Source organism: Ctenocephalides felis, unplaced genomic scaffold (assembly GCF_003426905.1).
Source record: "Ctenocephalides felis isolate EL2017-DRISC unplaced genomic scaffold, ASM342690v1 CF-g0.4_SCAFFOLD_01604, whole genome shotgun sequence".
In the NCBI taxonomy this organism is placed as follows: domain Eukaryota; kingdom Metazoa; phylum Arthropoda; class Insecta; order Siphonaptera; family Pulicidae; genus Ctenocephalides; species Ctenocephalides felis.
Genome location: NW_020537758.1, coordinates 6168788 through 6188250, shown reverse-complemented (window position 1 = coordinate 6188250; position 19463 = coordinate 6168788). Strand labels below are relative to the sequence as shown.

Sequence of the window (19463 nt, the reverse complement as noted above, 5' to 3'; positions counted from 1 at the left end):
ACAAAATAAATTGTATTTATTATTTTTTTACTTGCACTTAAATTAAGAGTTTGTCCTTCACAAATAATGTTATTTATTGAGTTTTTTTTTTAATAATTTGTTATATTAATGATTTATTTCAGCAGGAATAAATTTATTACTAAATTACTTTTCAACTAAATTTTTAGCTATATATATTTATTATATTTAATAATTTTTCACTTCAATAGTAGTCTCTCACAACAAGCACATTTTTCATCCTCTTTTATACTGGATGTATATTTATTTTTTCACAAAACATTAGTATAATAATCAATATATTATCTATTACTATTTATAAATATTTTATGGATAGTTTTATTAATAATTTTTGAAATTTTTAGTAACGATGTTGTAGCTACATATGGCGTAGAACAACTGACGAGCTCTACGAGGAAAACTCGTCGATTTTCCATAGAGGGGATTTTGCTAAGTGGGGATATATATATATATATATATATATATAGACATATATACATAAATTGTTCATTTATGCATATTCCAGATTTTCTATAACACAAAAAATTGCATTGCATTTTGCAATAATTTCAATTGTTATGTCACAAGTACACCCTTGATAATTTTAACAAAATTTGAACAAAAAATTACAAAAGATGTTGAAAACCAAATTATACATTTATACATATACTAAATATCATTCCAATATTTATAAATTATTTATATTTATAGTCCAAACCAATAAAGTCTGCATATGTAAAAAATAAAAAGCTGTTTTTGTAGTTTGAAAAATATGATGCGTCTTTTTGAAAAACTGTTTATATTTTTTAATTTTGCAACAAGGCATATTAATTTTCTTATTTAGTATTAAAATTACAGTGTTCAGTAATAACATAGTTAAATTTTAGCATCATACTACATTTAGTTTGGGCTATATAATTTTTTGAATATATATTTAACTTTTTCAGGTTGCATTCAAAGAAATTGCAGAAATTTGATGCGTTTATTTGTAAAATTGTTTATATTTTTTAATTTTACAAAATGGCAAATTAATTATTTTATTGTAGGTTATAGTAAATATATTTAGTAATGGCATATTTAAATTTTAGTATTCTAGTGCATTTAGTTTAGTCTGTAAAATGTTTGGAATATATATGATGTTTTCGGGTTGTATTCAAAAGAAATTGCAGAAATTTAATGTTCTAATTTGTAAAATTGTTTATATTTTTTAATTTTGCAACAAGATATATTGATTTTTTCATTCAAGATCAAAGCAAAAATGTTTAGTAAAAACATAGTCAAATTTTAGCATTCTGCTACATTTAGTTTAGTCTGTATAATTTTTGAAATGTGTATTTAAGGTTTTGAGGGTGTATTCAAAATTTGATTCGTTTATTTGTACAATTGTTTATATTTTTCAATTTTCCAAAATGACATACTAATTATTTAATTGTATAGTATTGTAAATCTATTAAGTAATAACATAGTTAAATTTTAGCATTCTGCTACATTTAGTTTAGGCTGTATAATTTTTGGAATATATATATTGAACTTTTTCAAGATATGTTCAAAAGAAAGTACAGAAAGTTGATGCGTTTATATGAAAAATTGTTTATATTTTTTAATTTTGCAGCAAGGCATATTGATTTTTTCATTTAGTATTAAAATAAAAATGTTTAGTAATAATATAGTCAAATTTTAGCATTCTACTACATATAGTTTAGGCTGTATAATTTTTTGAATGCACATAAGTTTTTTTAAGATTTATGGAAGAAATATTGCTGAGCTTGATGCGCTCGTAGGAAAAATTGTTTATATTTTTTGATTTTACAAAACGACTTACTAATTATTTTATTGTATATTATAGTAAATATATTTAGTAATGACATAGTTAATATTTAGCATTCTAGTACATTTAGTTTAGACAATACAATTTTTTGAATGCATATAATTTTTGTTAGAATTTATTGCTGAACTTGATGTGCTCGTATGATTTTTTTTTAATATTTTTTAATTTTGCAACAAGACATATTGAATTTTTCATTTAGTATCAAAATAAACATGTTTAGGAATAACATAGTCAAATTTTAGCACTCTACTGCATTTAGTTTAGGCTGTATAATTTTTTGAATATATATATTAACTTTATTTTAAAAGAAATTACAGAAAGTTGATGCGCTTATTCGAAAAATTGTTTATATTTTTTTAATTTTACAAAATGACATACTAATTATTTTATTGTAGGTTATAGTAAATATATTCAGATTTTTTTTCATTAAGTATTAAAATATAAATGTTTAGTAAAAACGTAATCAAATTTTAGTATTCCAGCACATTTAGTTTAGGCTATATAATTTTTTGAATGCACATAATTTTTGTTAGGATTTATTAAATAAATATTGCTGAACTTGATGCGCTCGTATGAAAAATTGTTTATATTTCCAATTTTGCAAAATAACATACCATTTTTTTATTTTTTTGCTATAGTAAAGATATTCACTAATAACATACTCAGAATTTAGCATTTTTACATAAACGGTATAGATTGAAGCAATTTTTTAATATTAATAAATGTATTTAGAAATTTTGAAAAACATCTTATGCGCCTGTTTGAAAAATAGTTTATATCTATTATATCGATATGCATATACATATATGTATATGTATATATATACATCTATGTCTTTTATTATGGCCCAAGTCCAAAATCAAAGCCCAGATCGGCGTTTGCCAAATTTATGGCAATTGAATATTATATTATATTATACCTCTTACGGTGGAGAATATGTCTTAAATTACGGAGAACATTATTTGCCAAACTATTGTACGAGTCTTACTGGATTCTCATGAGAATCTTACCAGATAACAATAAGTCAATTTGCGGAAATTTATTACAATGATCGTTATCTTATTTGAATATCACGAATGTAAAAGACATCGTATATATATATATATATATATATATATATATATATATATATCCCTTTTATTTTTATATTTTGTTCTCGTTTGCAGCAAATGGCTGTCGTTGTATTAATTAAAATTTAAAACCGCCAAGCAATTAAGTTTTTTTTACAATTTCTATCTGAAACGGCGGACGTCGGTTGCTTTGACAATACATCGACATGAAAATTAATATTTTAATTTATATATGTATATATATATATATATATATATATATATTTATATAAACGTCACTGGAAACTACCAATTTACACTAGAGTTGAAATGGCTTAATATGCATTTCTTGCTAATAAAATTTATATCTCATAAAATATTTATTTAATCATTATACATTAAACAAAATTATATAGAATTAAATTATCTAAAATTCTTGCTGATATTATATTAACCTAGAGCAACTCGGTATACTTTTAAAATATTATTGAATTTCAATTATGTATTATTAAAGTTAAGTATAAAAATGTAATGTATTGTCACCTTAATTTTTATGATTGAATTATTATTACTAAAATACAGTTAGTTGTTTATTTATTCGTCTATTAATGTTAGTTTTTATTTCTGTTTTAGCAATATATCAATAATTTGCTTTTATCGTATTTTGAAGCACTTTTTGCTTTGCATCCATATATCAAAAGTTGGAAGACAAATGGTTATTTTTATTTTTTACAAGCTATTAATATTTTTTATTGAAAGATTGATGTATATATATATATATATATATATATATATATATATACATAAATATATAGGGTTAATTATAGTTCTGAAAAATATAAATGTTAAGTTACCCATAGATTTAACACAATTTAAAATTGCTGTATTATAAAAAGTTGTGTTCAAATGCAATTTTAAAATATAACGAGTTGCTGTATGGTATAACCGTATTAGAAAATATTAAATATAATTTATTTTGTACAAATTTTTCAAATATTTCAATTACTTTAGACTTGTCATTCAAAAGTTATAAGCGATACATTGCAACAAAGCACAGATGATTTTTTTTAAATTGCTGTTTTATAGACAGTTGTATTTGAATGCGATTTTAAAGTATACCGAGTTGCTGTAGGTACTTATGGTATTAGTAAATATTGATAATTGTTCGATTTTGAACAAATTTCTTGAATACTCCAATTATTTTAAATAAATAGTTCAAAAGTTACAATCGATATATTGCAACAAAGACATTTCAACAAAGCACAGAAGATTTTTGTTTAAATTGGTGTAGTATAAACATTTGCTTTCAAATGAGATTTTAAAGTATAGCGAGTGGCTGTAGGTACTTATGGTATTAATAAAAATTATTAATTGTTCGATTTTAAACAAATTTATTGAATACTTCAATTACTTAGAAACTACTCTTCAAAAGTTATAAGCGAGACCTTGCAACAAAGCAAACTTATGATGTTAGTAAAAATTATTAATTGTTAAATTTCAAACAAATTTCTCGAATACTCTAATAACTTAGCAACTACTAATCAAAAGTTACAAGCAATACATTGCAAAAAGCACACATGAATTTTTTAAAATTGCTCTACTATAAACATTTGCTTTTGAAAGCGATTTTAAAGTTTACCGAGTTGCTGTAGGTACTTATGTTATAGTAAAAATTATTTTTTGCTTAATTCTAAACAAACTTCCTAAAAACTCCAATCACCTGGTAATTACCATTCAAAATTTACAAGCCATACAATAAAAAGGCACATAAATCGTTTGAAACAATCCATAAATTTTCAGTTCAAAATTCCTTTACTACAAATAGTACAGCGGGCCGAAGCTTGTTAAAACAGTATCTATGTAATTAGTGACCTATATGGACTTATATGTACATTCATGGTGGATTTTGTCAAAGAGACAATCTGCCAAAATTAGCATACGCGAGCGTTGCGAAAATCTAAAATAGTGAACGACAGTTTGGTAATGGGAGAGCTGGTAGGCAGTTTACTCAAAATTAATAAATAGTAATTGATACATATTAGGTATAGATAGTCTATTAAAATTAATAAATAAATATTGATAATATTATGTATAGATAGTCTATTAAAATTATTGAATACCATTTGGCACGAAACAGCTATTTCGGATTTTTTTTTGAAATTTTGCATATTATTATTTTTAATATTGTCAGCTTGCAATTTCTATTGCATTTTTAGTTTTTAATATTCAATACTTTTCGTCATAAAGAAATAAATTAATATTTTTTTATTCCATAGAGATCTTGTATGCCCATACTGTCACCCATAAAGAACATTCACACAATATAGCAACGCCATCTAGAAATAACTCAAAATATTAATAATAAAAAATGTGTGCTTATCTAAATTTTGTAAGTTGTAACTAAAATTTCAATTACACATGTACGTGTTAATTTAAAACTGAATGTTCATGGCAGGTGGCGAAGATGTCTCTTTGCCATATGCTTATTTTTATTTTATTATTTCAGTTTTATATTTTTCTTTACTCATTTATCATCTCTAATTGCATTTTTCATTGCTTTTTTCATCTTTATATTCAAAACTCTTTGTCAAACATACATAAATTAATATTTTGTTATTTCATAGAAATTTTGTATGCCCATACCGTCACCCATAAAGAACATTCATACAATACAGCAACGCCGTCTATGAATAACTCAAAATATTATTAATAAAAAATATTTGCTATGAATTATAATTAAAATTTCAATGGCACATATACCTGTTAATTTAAAACTGAATGCTCAGGGCAGGCGACGAGGATGCTTTTTTTGCCACATGCTAATTTCACTTTCAGTTTTATATTTTATTTACTTATTTATTATCCCTAATTACACTTTCCATTGCATTATTCGTTTTTATATTCAATACTCTTCGTAAAATAAATTTCACGTTCATTTTTATAAATTCTTTCATTTAATCAAATTTTTTTATATATTTTTTTATATCGTTAGTCACGTGACATGTGCAATAAATTCATCTTTGATTTTATTAATTCAATTTACTCCCTTTTAGTCAAGTTTAAGAATTTTAAATTATTTTCTAAAACTCCTATTGATGCAGACGATTATTTACACGTATCGTAATTTAAGGGGGTCTCCTCATCAGTCAGTTTCAAAAAATCGATTTTTTTATTTTTGCTTCAATCGTTAGATTAATTATTTAAGAATATTCTTGCCAAGTTTGAGAGTCCAACTCAAACTAGTTTAGGATTTACAGGTCCGAGTAGAGTCGCGCGTGGGGCAAGCGCGAGTCAAGCCGCGCAACTTTAAAGCTTATTTCCGAAAACCGATTTTTGTAAAATTCCGTGCACGATTAAAAATGAACGATAAAAGCTACATATACAAGTAAGACACCGTTTTTTTAGATAATTTTATTGTCCATAGATTGAACTAAAATATGTATTGAAAATTTCATTTTACAATGTTGTTAACGCAATTACTCCTTAAAAAAGCCCTAAAAAAACAGTACTTTTTAAAAAATGTTAAATATGTTTAAATTTCAACTTTGAACCACCATAATAGTCTATGATGTGCAGAAAAGCCTTCTGAATAAAGAAGTATTTGCATTTTTAGTTTCAGATAAAAATTACGGGCTGTACCTTGCACGGAGTTTGAGTTGTCAATCGCGAGCTGCTGCGCAAGATTGTTTATAAATCAGCCATTTTTATTTTTTGACATACAATAAATTTTATTTTGTTGAATAAATACGTGTTCAAAACTATGCAAAAGATCTTTGTTGTTTCTCTTGTTGTTTCATGTTAAAAAAAAATACTGAAAAATCCCTTTTTTGTAAGCTACTGATGAGGAGACCCCCTTAATGCAAAATGACTTAAATTAAATTTTGAGTAGAAGTTTGAGTAAAATTTTACCAGCTGTCTCACTAAATGCAGTTCCTGCTGCCGATACAATTTTGAATTTTGATTACGTTCCGTTTATTAACTCTGATCGATACAGTGTTGTATCGAATTAGCATATGCAAAAGTTAGCTACTAGATTTAATCATCATTAGCCGGATAGCCAATAGCTATAGAAAAAATTATAAAAATACAATAGACGCAGTAAACGCAATTTTTTTTCTAAATTTTATTGTTTTATAATAAATGATTTTTTTTCCTCTAGCGATTTTTCCACCAGCGCCCCGTCTATCGATAATGTTCTAAGCGTTTATGCGCTCTCAGCTATTTTTCATAGTCTTCTTTTCTTTCAACAGATGCGGTTAAAGTGAAATTAAATTTTTTTCAGGCTTTTCCGATCTCTGACTTTGCAGGAATAAACGATAGGATATTCTATATTGATCGTAGTTTAAAAATCTTAGAGAAAAAATAAGATTTAAGAGTTACTAAAAGTATAAAACAAATTTTTAAATGATAAAAAGTGTTTGCATAGTTAGAGGAGAAATGAAGGCAGATGTAAATAAACTGTTTTTTATTTACTTTGTATTTACATTTAAAGTTCTAATTAGGATTTACGCTTTTTCTAGCTTATACATACATACATACATACATACACACACACACACATATATATATATATATATATATATATATATATATATATCTTCTTATATATAAGAATGGAGCTTCATATAATGTTATGTTTGCTAAAACTCAAAAACAGCTGAACCGATTTGGCCACTTTTTGTTTTGAAATATTTGTGATAATCCAGAGATTGTGGAAAAGGTGAGAATTTTTTTTAAAACCGGGTAGGAACTTTACATTTTAAATTGAAATTTTTTTGTCGAGGTATAATTTAAAATGAAACGTAAATACATAAAATGTTGGATTTGACAAATTATGTTCAATTAAATTAAATTGGATGTTTTATATTTATTTAATTGTAGTAAGTGGTTTTCATGTAATTTTATTAAAATATTATTAATCATAACGCATATATTATTAAAAACTCAGAGTATCATTTTTTTGAAATGTTAACATGCAAATGCACTTTTTGGCGCTATGGCACTCTCTTATTTTTGCAAATGATTTTTTTTTGCAAAGTCTGTACCTGAAAAGTCTCTTTTATTTATTTATTAATTTTACAAGCGGTCGGTATAATAATATTATAATAAGGCTTAAGTCAATATTTTATTGGTTTAATATAATTTAATTAATTATTAGCTATTTTATTACTAATTTATTTATTATTTAATTTATTTACTATAAAATTAATTATATTTAGTTAATTTTTATTATTTTTAAATATAACTAGTTTGTTTGTTGCAAGTATTTTTTTTAAAAAAATTAATAAGTATTTTAATCAGCTTTACAATACTTTTACAAAATTATTTTATTTAACAAATTTTAGGTTATTTTATGATATTTAGCAAATTTAAGTGTCTTATATTATTGTTATTATTATTATTTTTGTATAATTTTATACTCATCTGTATTTATAAAATATTATTTAGATCATAAAATTTTATTTACATATTGTGTAGATACAAATATTAAAAAAAAAATTCTATAATGACTCGTATGGTTGTTAAATGTAAAAAATAAAGAAAAAAATCGTTCGAATCGTTGGTGTTACTTGCGTTAAAAAATTGAGTAGATCAATATATTAATAACGAACTATAAATTCCAATAAAAATAAATATAAATTTTATACAAGTTTTACTAAATTCATTCATATTTTTCCCTTAATGAACCTTTATTCATTGCCAATGAATAGAATAACAACATTCCTCCATCGTCTGTTTTATTATTTTATTTTTTACCTCAATTGAATTCCATGAAAATAGGAAAAATCTCGGAAAATCGACAAAAACAATTCGAATGTTCACTAGAAATCTCTTCTTTCTAAATAGACTGAAAATCGAGAGCCAAAAAAGAAAAAAACAAAGTTGGGAGAGTTTTTGAAGAGCACTTTGCAAACAAACGTGCCGAGGACGAAGAAATATTGGAAAAAAAATTATAATTGGAGATAGTTTGTGTGATTTAGAAACTGTAATATTTATTTTGATTTTTGGAAATGCTATTTTCGGAAATTCCAACCGGAATTCAGTTAGACACACGATTTTGTGTATTTTTTGCACATAATTATTGGGAGAAAAAAAATTTGGAAAAAGTTTGTCAAAGGCAATTATATTTATACAAAACTATAAAAAACTGTTTTTGCAAAAAATTCGTAATCTGTAAAAATTTGTTAGAAAAACTTAAAAAATTAAAGAAGACTTGAATAAAAACTGTATAAAAGTTTACATCAAGTCAATTTATAAAAAAGTGTATAAATCAGTAAAAAATCACAAAAATATGGATTATATAAGTGTACTCAAAAATGTATTATATAAAAATCTATTTAAACCTATTTTTCCAATCATTTCCCCTAAATTCCAACCGGAATCCAATTAGAAGGATCCATTACACTCGCATTTGTGTTTTTTTGTGCAAAATCGATGAAATCCCAGGATTAAAAGCATTTTAAGTATTATTTGTGTTGCAATAAAATGCAGAAAAAACGCTTATATATATATATATATACATATATATATATATATATATATATATAATAGTTATCTCGTTAGATGCAACATTTGCAGAGGACTGTTTCGAATTCAAAATAATCAAAATGATTTATTACTTTTGGAGTCCTTGTGGAAATTATTTAATTAAGATCGCAAACGATAGCTTTAATTACACTTTATATATATATATATATATATATATATATATTTGTAACAAGATTATCTCTCCCATCATTTGTATGAATTAGGAAAATCCTTCCACTATTTCTCTTAGTTAAGTAAAACCAACCAACGTAAATATGAAAAATTACACAAATTTCTTTTATTATATATATATATATATATATATATACTCGTATATGTATACATATATATATTTTTTTTAAATTTCAGTGTTATTGTTCGTCGTCCTGATTTGCAAGAAATTGATAAGTTAAACGACACGTGACTTCAAAAACAATGTTGTAAGTACCAAAAGTAGTTTTTGTAATATAATTTGGCCCTTGGCCAAAAGACGATCTTTGCCAAAAATCTCAAGACAACGAAGAAAAGTTGTCTCGATAATATTCGCTCATGCATTTATGATTAGCTCGAAAAAAATTATCAAAAATATGGAAAAAGGTAAAAGATATATTTAATATATATATATATATATATATATATGTATATATATATATATATATATGTATATATATTTATATATATAAACTTCATTATTTTGTTTCTTTTACATCTGCGTCTACGTACACATTTGTTCTGTACTTTTATTTATTTTATTTAAAAATTCTTCCGAGAAAGCTATGTACAAAAGAATGATTACATAACAAGCAAAAAGAATATTTTTCCACTACAATACGTCTTTTAAATTTAGTTAAAGAAATATACTCAAACATATTTAAAAAAAAAATTGTTTCTAGAGAAAAGTTTGTGAGGAACAGTGATTTGAACGCTAAAGGTAATTAATAGGCGCGGAACCTGATTTGTTGATAAAAATTGTTTAAAACTAGTTTTTATTACTTTTTTTTCAAATTATTGAAATTAAATAATTAAATATTTGTTTTTGCGTTAAATAGTGTTGTGTATAAATATTTCTTGCACAAAACATTTAGCTGGAACGAGAAATATAACAATTTTTAAACAAGATTTTTACGAATGCCAATTTTTATAAATAAGTTTCACGAAGTTACATCTTTAAACCCATAAAATTTGTTTAGCTCTTAGCTGATAATTGTTTGTCAAATTGACAAAATTTGTTAAATTTTGACGTAAGTTTGTCTAAAAAAATGTTTCTAAATTTATTTGCACACGAAAAAACTAAATAAAATTTGCAAAAAAAGTGATGTACCACACTTTGATATTCACTAATTTTCATGTTTTTCGAAAATACCAAATACTTTTACTTTGAATAACATTTTAAAAATAATGGTAAAAACTAATTTTGCTATTTTTAAATAAATCTTGTTTTATTTGTTGTATTATATAAATAAATTTGATATGTTGCAAAATGTTTAAACAAAAAATTGCATTAATCCGATTTTTTTACTAAATCTTGAATTTAATCTTTTGTGTTTATAGTAAAAATGAATTTAGGTTTTTTAATAAATGTTAGGATATACAAAATTTATAAAATCTAAATTTTAATTGTAAATTTTATAATTTTTTTATATATATACATAATTTTCCATAAAGTTTTTATCCAAGACATAAGTATATTTTTTAGTTTCATAACTTTTGGAAACTTTTTCAAAGTAAATTATTACAATTAGTTCGAGTACTTAACATGATTACTTTTGCAAACTTTTTCAACAGTTTTGGTACGAAAATATATTGAAGAATAATTTTATAAAAAAAAACCTAATATTAAATTAATTAAGTAATAAACAAAACTGACTTGTAATAATAATTTTATGGATTATGGTTTAAATTTTAAGAATTATATAATTATTTTTTAACATAGTAATTATTTATTTAATTTAACTTACTGCAATACTATTTTTTAAATATTGTTTCAAATTAACATGCAGGCTATTATTATTATTATTATTATTATAATTTATAAAAATACCTACACTAAGATAAATATGAATTGAATTTTTTTATAAGAAAATAAAATGTTTAAGAAGACGTTCTTCTGAAGACTGTTTCATTCAACTATATAATATAATTTTTTGAGAACATGTAAATTAATAACTGTAATATTAAACGGTACAAATTTTAAGATTTTTATAATTATTATTTAACATAGTAATTATTTCATTTAACTTACTGAAATACTATTTTTTTGAATATTGTTTAAAATTAAAATATAGGCTATTATTATTATTATTATTATTATCATTGATTAATAAAAATACCTACACTAAGGTAAACATAAATTGAATTTTTTTAACCCCAAAGAAAATATTTTAGAACACATTCTTCTAAAGACTGTTTCATTCAACTATATAATTTTTCTTTAACCATACTACATGCCTATATAAGAAAATCTACGAAAAACGTTTTTCTGAAAGGTGTTTCATTCGTCTATGTAACATTTTTTTTTTAAATTAGAAACATTCAATACATTTTGAAATATGTGAGTTTGGTGTTGATATATATATTTTGATGAGTTATTTAGAATCGGGCAGTAACACCAAGTATAAAAACTAAAGTAGTTTTGAGATAAAGTATTTCAAAACTACTTTAGTTTTTTTTACTTGGTGTTACTGCCCGATTCTAAATAACTCATCAAAATATATATACATATATTATATATATATATATATACATATATATTAATTTTTTTTTCCACTGACCTGAATTCGGATGATTGTTGCTATTAGGCCTGGCACTGGTTGCCCCGTCTCTGGCCTCGATTTCAAGGGCGTAGGCGCCCTGCTTTTCCCTATCAAAGACAACTTTGGTAAAAACTTCCCCTGACTGAAGGTTTATTTCGAAAAAGTCTTTGCCTTCATTTCTTGGAGAATCTACCACATAGTAATAGACCTGGAAGAAAAAAAAATTGGTTAGATAATTAGTAGGTAGAAATATATTTATTTATTTATTTATTTTTTTAATTACAATATTTATTACAACTGTTAAATGATTAGCATCTAGCAATAATGATAAATAAAACAAATTTAAATAAATAAGAGTAAAAAGGATAGAATTTTTTATTAAAAATGATATTCGTAGTATGATAATTCAATATAAAATAAAAGCAAATAATAATAATTATAAAATTAATAAATATTAGGTTGTCAAATATCTCCCTTCCGCTTTTTTGCTCTTGGTTTATAATACAAAAAGGCGGAAGGGAGATATTTGACAACCCCAATATATATAAAATTTCTGGATAATAAAATAATACTAGAAAAACAATTAAATATAACAAAATAACAATATTAGAAATAAGATAATAATAATAATATTAATGTTAGCGTATTAAAATATTTTAAAATAGCATCACCCTTTATAACCTTTGAAAAAGGTTAGACACAAAACTTAAAAATGACATATTTTGAAATGTATTGCAAAAATTGCAAATTTGAAAATTAGGTGTCACAAAAGTCATAATGTAATATGATGTATTTAAAATATGAGTTTATGGTGCATCTAGAACATCCTGTGGAGCTCGTTGAAAATGCACCACTATTTATAACCTTCGACAATTTTTTTTAAAAATGACAAATATTTTTAAATTTATTGCAAAAATTGCAAATTTAAAAATTTTGTTATATATTAGATATATAAGGTAATAATGTATTCTCATTACAAGTTTATGGTAAATCTTTAAAGTCCTGAGGAGCTCGTTGAAAATTTGTTGTTTTTTTAATCACAATATTTATTACAACTATTAAATAAGTAACATCTAGTAACAATAATAAATAATAACATAAATTTGAATAAATAAGAGTGCAAAGGATAGAATTTACATTATAATGATATTCGTAGTATGATGATTTAATATAAAATAAAAGCAAATAATAATAAAAGTAAAATTAGTAAATAAAATTAATAAAATAGTAGAAATTTATCAACATTAAAATAAAATAAAAATTAAAATAATATTAACATTTAGAAATAAATTAATCAATTATAAATTACGTAAATTTTTAGGCACGTTTTGTGAATTTGAATTTCTCGTTATACGATTTTGACAGGAAATTTTTATATGATATGAATGTGTATATATAAATGTGTGTATGTATATGTATATATCTACGTTTATTGTGTTTAATACGATTATATAAATTCGTAGTCACTTGTCGGCTATTGAAATTGCAAATAATGATTTTGTGGAATTAATTGAAGCTGGATTTGTTAATTACGACCAAATGATCATAATTTCCCTTTGTTCAATGAACTTATTGAAATGGCAGTAATATTCATTAATTATACATAAATACATATATATATATATATATATATATATATATATATATATAATGAATACATGCATGTAGAAATAATGAGCACGTTTTTAGTCCATATTGATATAACTTTACTTAATAGAAAAATGATTTTTTTTGCAAGTTTAATCAATTTAAAATTTATTTTGAAAAAATCGAACCTATAATGAACAATATATTTATTCAGAAATATGAAAAATGAAATAAAACAATAAAATAAAATCACCTTTGTGAAGTACAAAAACTGTAAAAATTTCACTCATTTTCATTTTTATAAAAAGTGTTGTATTTAAAATTAAAAAAAAAACAAAAATTTATTAACTTTAATTTAAATTTTGCACGTGTATTTAAATCACTTGCACTTTTGTTTAATTAATTAATTTTAAAATTGTAATTTATTTGTAAATCACAAATAAATTTCAGCTTAATTATGTAACACTTATTTAAAAATAAATTTTAGATAAAAATTGTAAGAAATTTGTGCTCGTTAGATTTAAATAAAAAAATTCGTTGTGTTTAAAACTAGAAACAAAAAATTATTATTAATTGATTAATTTTAAAATTGTATATTACTTTTATATCCAAGATAAATGTATGCACTATTATATTAACATTTAATCGGAATTTTTCGATAGATTCAATCCGACGACCAAATCATGATTGAATTCACAAATAAAATAGTTTATTCGAAGTAAAAGTATTTGTTCAAATTTTGATAAACATAAATTCGGTGAATGTCAAAATGTGGGCAACCAGCGAATATCAAACTGTGTTTCATAATCAAAAATGCAAATATTGCTTGATTTATATTTTATTGATTTACATTTTTGTGAAATATTTTGTAAGATTGCATGATATATAAAAATTTTATCTAGGTTTTGAGTGTGTGAATAATTTTTGAAGACTTTTTTTTAGACAAAAGTTACGTCAAAAAAAACTAACAAAAATGTACAACTAAGAGTTACACAAAAATCCTGATATTGAGAAAATTTTCGAAATATAAAAAAATCGTTGAATCTGTAATTTTTTCCGCAATTTTTTTCTAATTAAGAATTTTATCTAGTTTTTGTGTGTAAAAAAGTACCAAAACAATCACTATTTTTATATGCTAAAAAACAAATTTCTCATGATTTTCAGGACCAAAAATTAGGATTCAGGACATCTATTATATTTACCTGGTTATTAGGAAAAGTTCCATCCTTGTCAATGGCATTCACTTGGGTGACTTTGGTGCCAATTGGTTCACCTTCCAAGACAGTTTCTTGTTCTCTTTCAGTAAATAAAGGAATTTCATCGTTGACGTCTTCCAGCATTATGTAAACTGTTGCTTCAGAAGCCAATTGTTGGGCACCATTGTTCTAAAAAAATAAAAAATAATTGATTATAATAAACAGGAGCCACTTGGTCAAAAATTTAGTGAACAGTTGATTTTAATTAGGTACTTGCTAAAGTTTCTATATAAATTGATCAAAGTGTTTTTGGGTTGTCCTAAGATATGAGATATTTTGGTTATTTTTGACCAACTCAAAAACGGCTTGGCTGATCTTTACCAAAAATATGTGATTTTGAAAAATTATTATTACTCATCGATTGGCGTTTGAAATTTGTAAATCGCTAAAAGCGTTCTGGAGTTACTACTGTTCAAATATGGTTGACTTCTAAGAACTTGGTGATGGATTGACTACAGTTTATGAGAATCACAAGTAATTCAATTATGCCAAATGTCTAGACTAATTTTAATCAGAACAGCATTGGTCAAAGACATTTTTTGTTGATATGTTTTTGTTGTCAGTTTTTTCCTTACCTCTACACGTATGGTCAAATTATACTCCTTGATGGTCTCATAGTCCAGTGGATGATTTACTTTGATATCAGCCCAAGTAAAACCATTATCAGATCTTTGTTGAAGGTAAAATGTGTGGTATTTATTGGTCTGAGCTGTTGATCCTGGCATTAGGCGATAGAAAACCGTTGGGTTGCCTTCTATACCAGAACTGAGGAAAAAAGTAAGAAAATTAGAAAACATGGTAAAAATCTGATCGTATTTAATTTAATAGTAATTAAAATCAAAGGTTTTTTTGTAAGAGTGAAATGTAATTAATTTTGTATCAGCTTCCTGATTTGTCAAAAAAAAAAATTTGATGTTTCTCCAAAACTTAAAGATCAATACACAAAAAGTGACCAAAAATTAATTAATTATTTTTATAAGTTTACCATTAAGATAAGTTTATAATTGTTTTAGATGCAAAAATAAATCTGTTCATACTTACCTGAAGGTATTGCCTAAATTGGTAGCTCAAATTTACCTTACTATTAAATTACTAAAAACCTAGACAACCCTAAGACATCTAACTACTACTAACCCCATGTATAAAAATTTTTGTTCTTACGAAATTCATATCTTATATATCACAACAAATATATATATATATATATATATATATATATATATATATATATATATATATATATATATATATAGAATTATATAAAACTCATATTATTGATATTTTAATACTTTACAAATATCTAAATAGTATTATATTTATGAACTATACTTTTGCAATAAAACATCTAAAATTTTATACTAAACTTAATTTGCTTCTATTATTTCCTCTATAATATAAATAAAGTTCTGGTACTTAATGGATATTATTGCAAATTTCGGAAAATTTTGTTTGAAACCTAAGAAAATCTAGTACTAGGAAATAAAGTAAACTGCATAAGGAATTACATATCCAAAAATCATAGTTTTATTCGGAATAATACGTCCTTAGGAGCTCCTCGAAAATAACAAAACATTTAATACTCAAGTGTCGACCCAACAATTGACGTTCTGGTACTTGATGAATATTATTGCAAATTTTGGAAAATTTTGTTTGAGACTTAAGAAAACCTAGTACCATGAAATAAAGTAAACTGTATAAGGAATTACGTATCCAAAAATCATAGTTGTATTCGGAATAATACGTCCTTAGGAGCTCCTCGAAAATAACAAAACATTTAATACTCAAGTGCCGACCCAACAATTGACGTTCTGGTACTTGATGAATATTATTGCAAATTTTAGAAAATTTTGTTTGAGACTTAAGAAAATCTAGTACTAGGAAATAAAATCAACTGTATAAGGAATTACATATCCAAAAATCATAGTTGTATTCGGATTAATACGTCTTTAGGAGCTCCTCGAAAATAACAAAACATTTAATACTCAAGTGTCGACCCAACAATTTGGTACCTGATGGATATTATTGCAAATTTCGGAAAATTTTGTTTGAAACTTAAGAAAATCTAGTACCAGGAAATAAAGTAAACTGTATAAAGAATTACATATCTAAAAATGATAGTTGTATTCGGAATAATACGTCCTTAGAAGCTCCTCGAAAATAACAAAACATTTATTACTCAAGTGTCGACCTAACAATTTGCTACCTGATGGATATTATTGCAAATTTTGGAAAATTTTGTTTGAGACTTAAGAAAATCTAGTACTAGGAAATAAAGTAAACTGTATAAGGAATAACGTATCCAAAAATCATAGTTGTATTCGGAATAATACGTCCTTAGGAGTTCCTCGAAAATAACAAATCATTTAATACTCAAGTGTCGACCCAACAATTGACGTTCTGATATTTGATGGATATTATTGCAAATTTTGGAAAATTTTATTTGAAACTTAAGAAAATCTAGTACCAGGAAATAAAGTAAACTGTATAAGGAATTACATATCCAAAAATCATAGTTGTATTCCTTATAATACGTCCTGAGGAGCTCCTCGAAAATAACAAAACATTTAATACTCAAGTGTCGACCGAACAATTGACGTTTTGGTACTTGATGGATATTATTGCAAATTTTGGAAAATTTTGTTCGAGACTTAAGAAAATCTAGTACTAGGAAATAAAGTAAACTGTATAAGGAATTACATATCCAAAAATCATAGTTGTATTCGGAATAATACGTCTTTAGGAGCTCCTCGAAAATAACAAAATATTTAATTCTCAAGTGTCGACCCAACAATTGACGTTCTGGTTCTTGATGGATATTATTGCAAATTTTGGTAAATTTTGTTTGAGACTTAAGAAAATCTAGTACTAGGTAATAAAGTAAACTGTATAAGGAATCACGTATCCAAGAATCATAAATATATTCCTTATAATACGTCCTTAGAAGCTCCTCGAAAATAACAAAACATTTAATACTCAAGTGTCGACCCAACAATTGACGTTCTGGTACTTGACGGATATTATTGCAAATATTGGAAAATTTTGTTTGAAACTTAAGAAAATCTAGTACTAGGAAATAAAGTAAACTGTATAAGAAATTACATATCTAAAAATCATAGTAGTATTGGAATAATACGTCCTTAGGAGCTCCTCGAAAATAACAAAACATTTAATACTCAAGTGTCGACCCAACAATTGACGTTCTGGTACTTGATGGATATTATTGCAAATTTTGGAAAATTTTGTTTGAGACTTAAGAAAATCTAGTACTGGGAAATAAAGTAAACTGTATAAGTAATTACATATACAAAAATCATAGTTGCATTCGAAATAATACGTCCTTAGGAGCTCCTCGAAAATAACAAAACATTTAATACTCAAGTGTCGACCGAACAATTGACGTTTTGGTACTTGATGGATATTATTGCAAATTTTGGAAAATTTTGTTCAAGACTTAAGAAAATCTAGTACTAGGAAATAAAGTAAACTGTATAAGGAATTACATATCCAAAAATCATAGTTGTATTCGGAATAATACGTCTTTAGGAGCTCCTCGAAAATAACAAAATATTTAATTCTCAAGTGTCGACCCAACAATTGACGTTCTGGTTCTTGATGGATATTATTGCAAATTTTGGTAAATTTTGTTTGAGACTTAAGAAAATCTAGTACTAGGTAATAAAGTAAACTGTATAAGGAATCACGTATCCAAGAATCATAAATATATTCCTTATAATACGTCCTTAGGAGCTCCTCGAAAATAACAAAACATTTAATACTCAAGTGTCGACCCAACAATTGACGTTCTGGTACTTGACGGATATTATTGCAAATATTGGAAAATTTTGTTTGAAACTTAAGAAAATCTAGTACTAGGAAATAAAGTAAACTGTATAAGAAATTACATATCTAAAAATCATAGTAGTATTTGGAATAATACGTCCTTAGGAGCTCCTCGAAAATAACAAAACATTTAATACTCAAGTGTCGACCCAACAATTGACGTTCTGGTACTTGATGGATATTATTGCAAATTTTGGAAAATTTTGTTTGAGACTTAAGAAAATCTAGTACTGGGAAATAAAGTAAACTGTATAAGTAATTACATATACAAAAATCATAGTTGCATTCGAAATAATACGTCCTTAGGAGCTCATCGAAAATAACAAAACATTTAATACTCAAGTGTCGACCCAACAGTATTTGTTACAGTTTTTGTTGTTTGGTATATCTCTTATAACTTTTGAATGGTTTATGCAAATTTAGTGAAATATTCGGCAAATTTGTACAAAATTAAATTATCTACAACATCGTCTAACATAGTAAGTCTATACATCAACTCGGAATACTCTAAAAGCGTGATTGATCAATCTGTAGGGCATGAATTATCTAAGACTTAACTCTGCATGCATTCGTTTGGTGTAACCCTAGTAACTTTTGAACGGTTTATGCAAATTTAGTGAAATAT

The 19463-nt window shown here is 24.7% G+C and overlaps 1 protein-coding gene across 1 annotated transcript in view; it reads right to left on the bottom strand.

Moving 5' to 3' along the window:
* LOC113374006 (neural-cadherin-like) overlaps positions 1-19463 on the bottom strand; it is a 454794-nt gene that overhangs the window by 325737 nt on the left and 109594 nt on the right. The window contains 3 exon segments of the mRNA XM_026614261.1: positions 12174-12363; positions 14945-15127; positions 15574-15763. Coding sequence (XP_026470046.1) covers positions 12174-12363; positions 14945-15127; positions 15574-15763 — 563 coding nt within the window.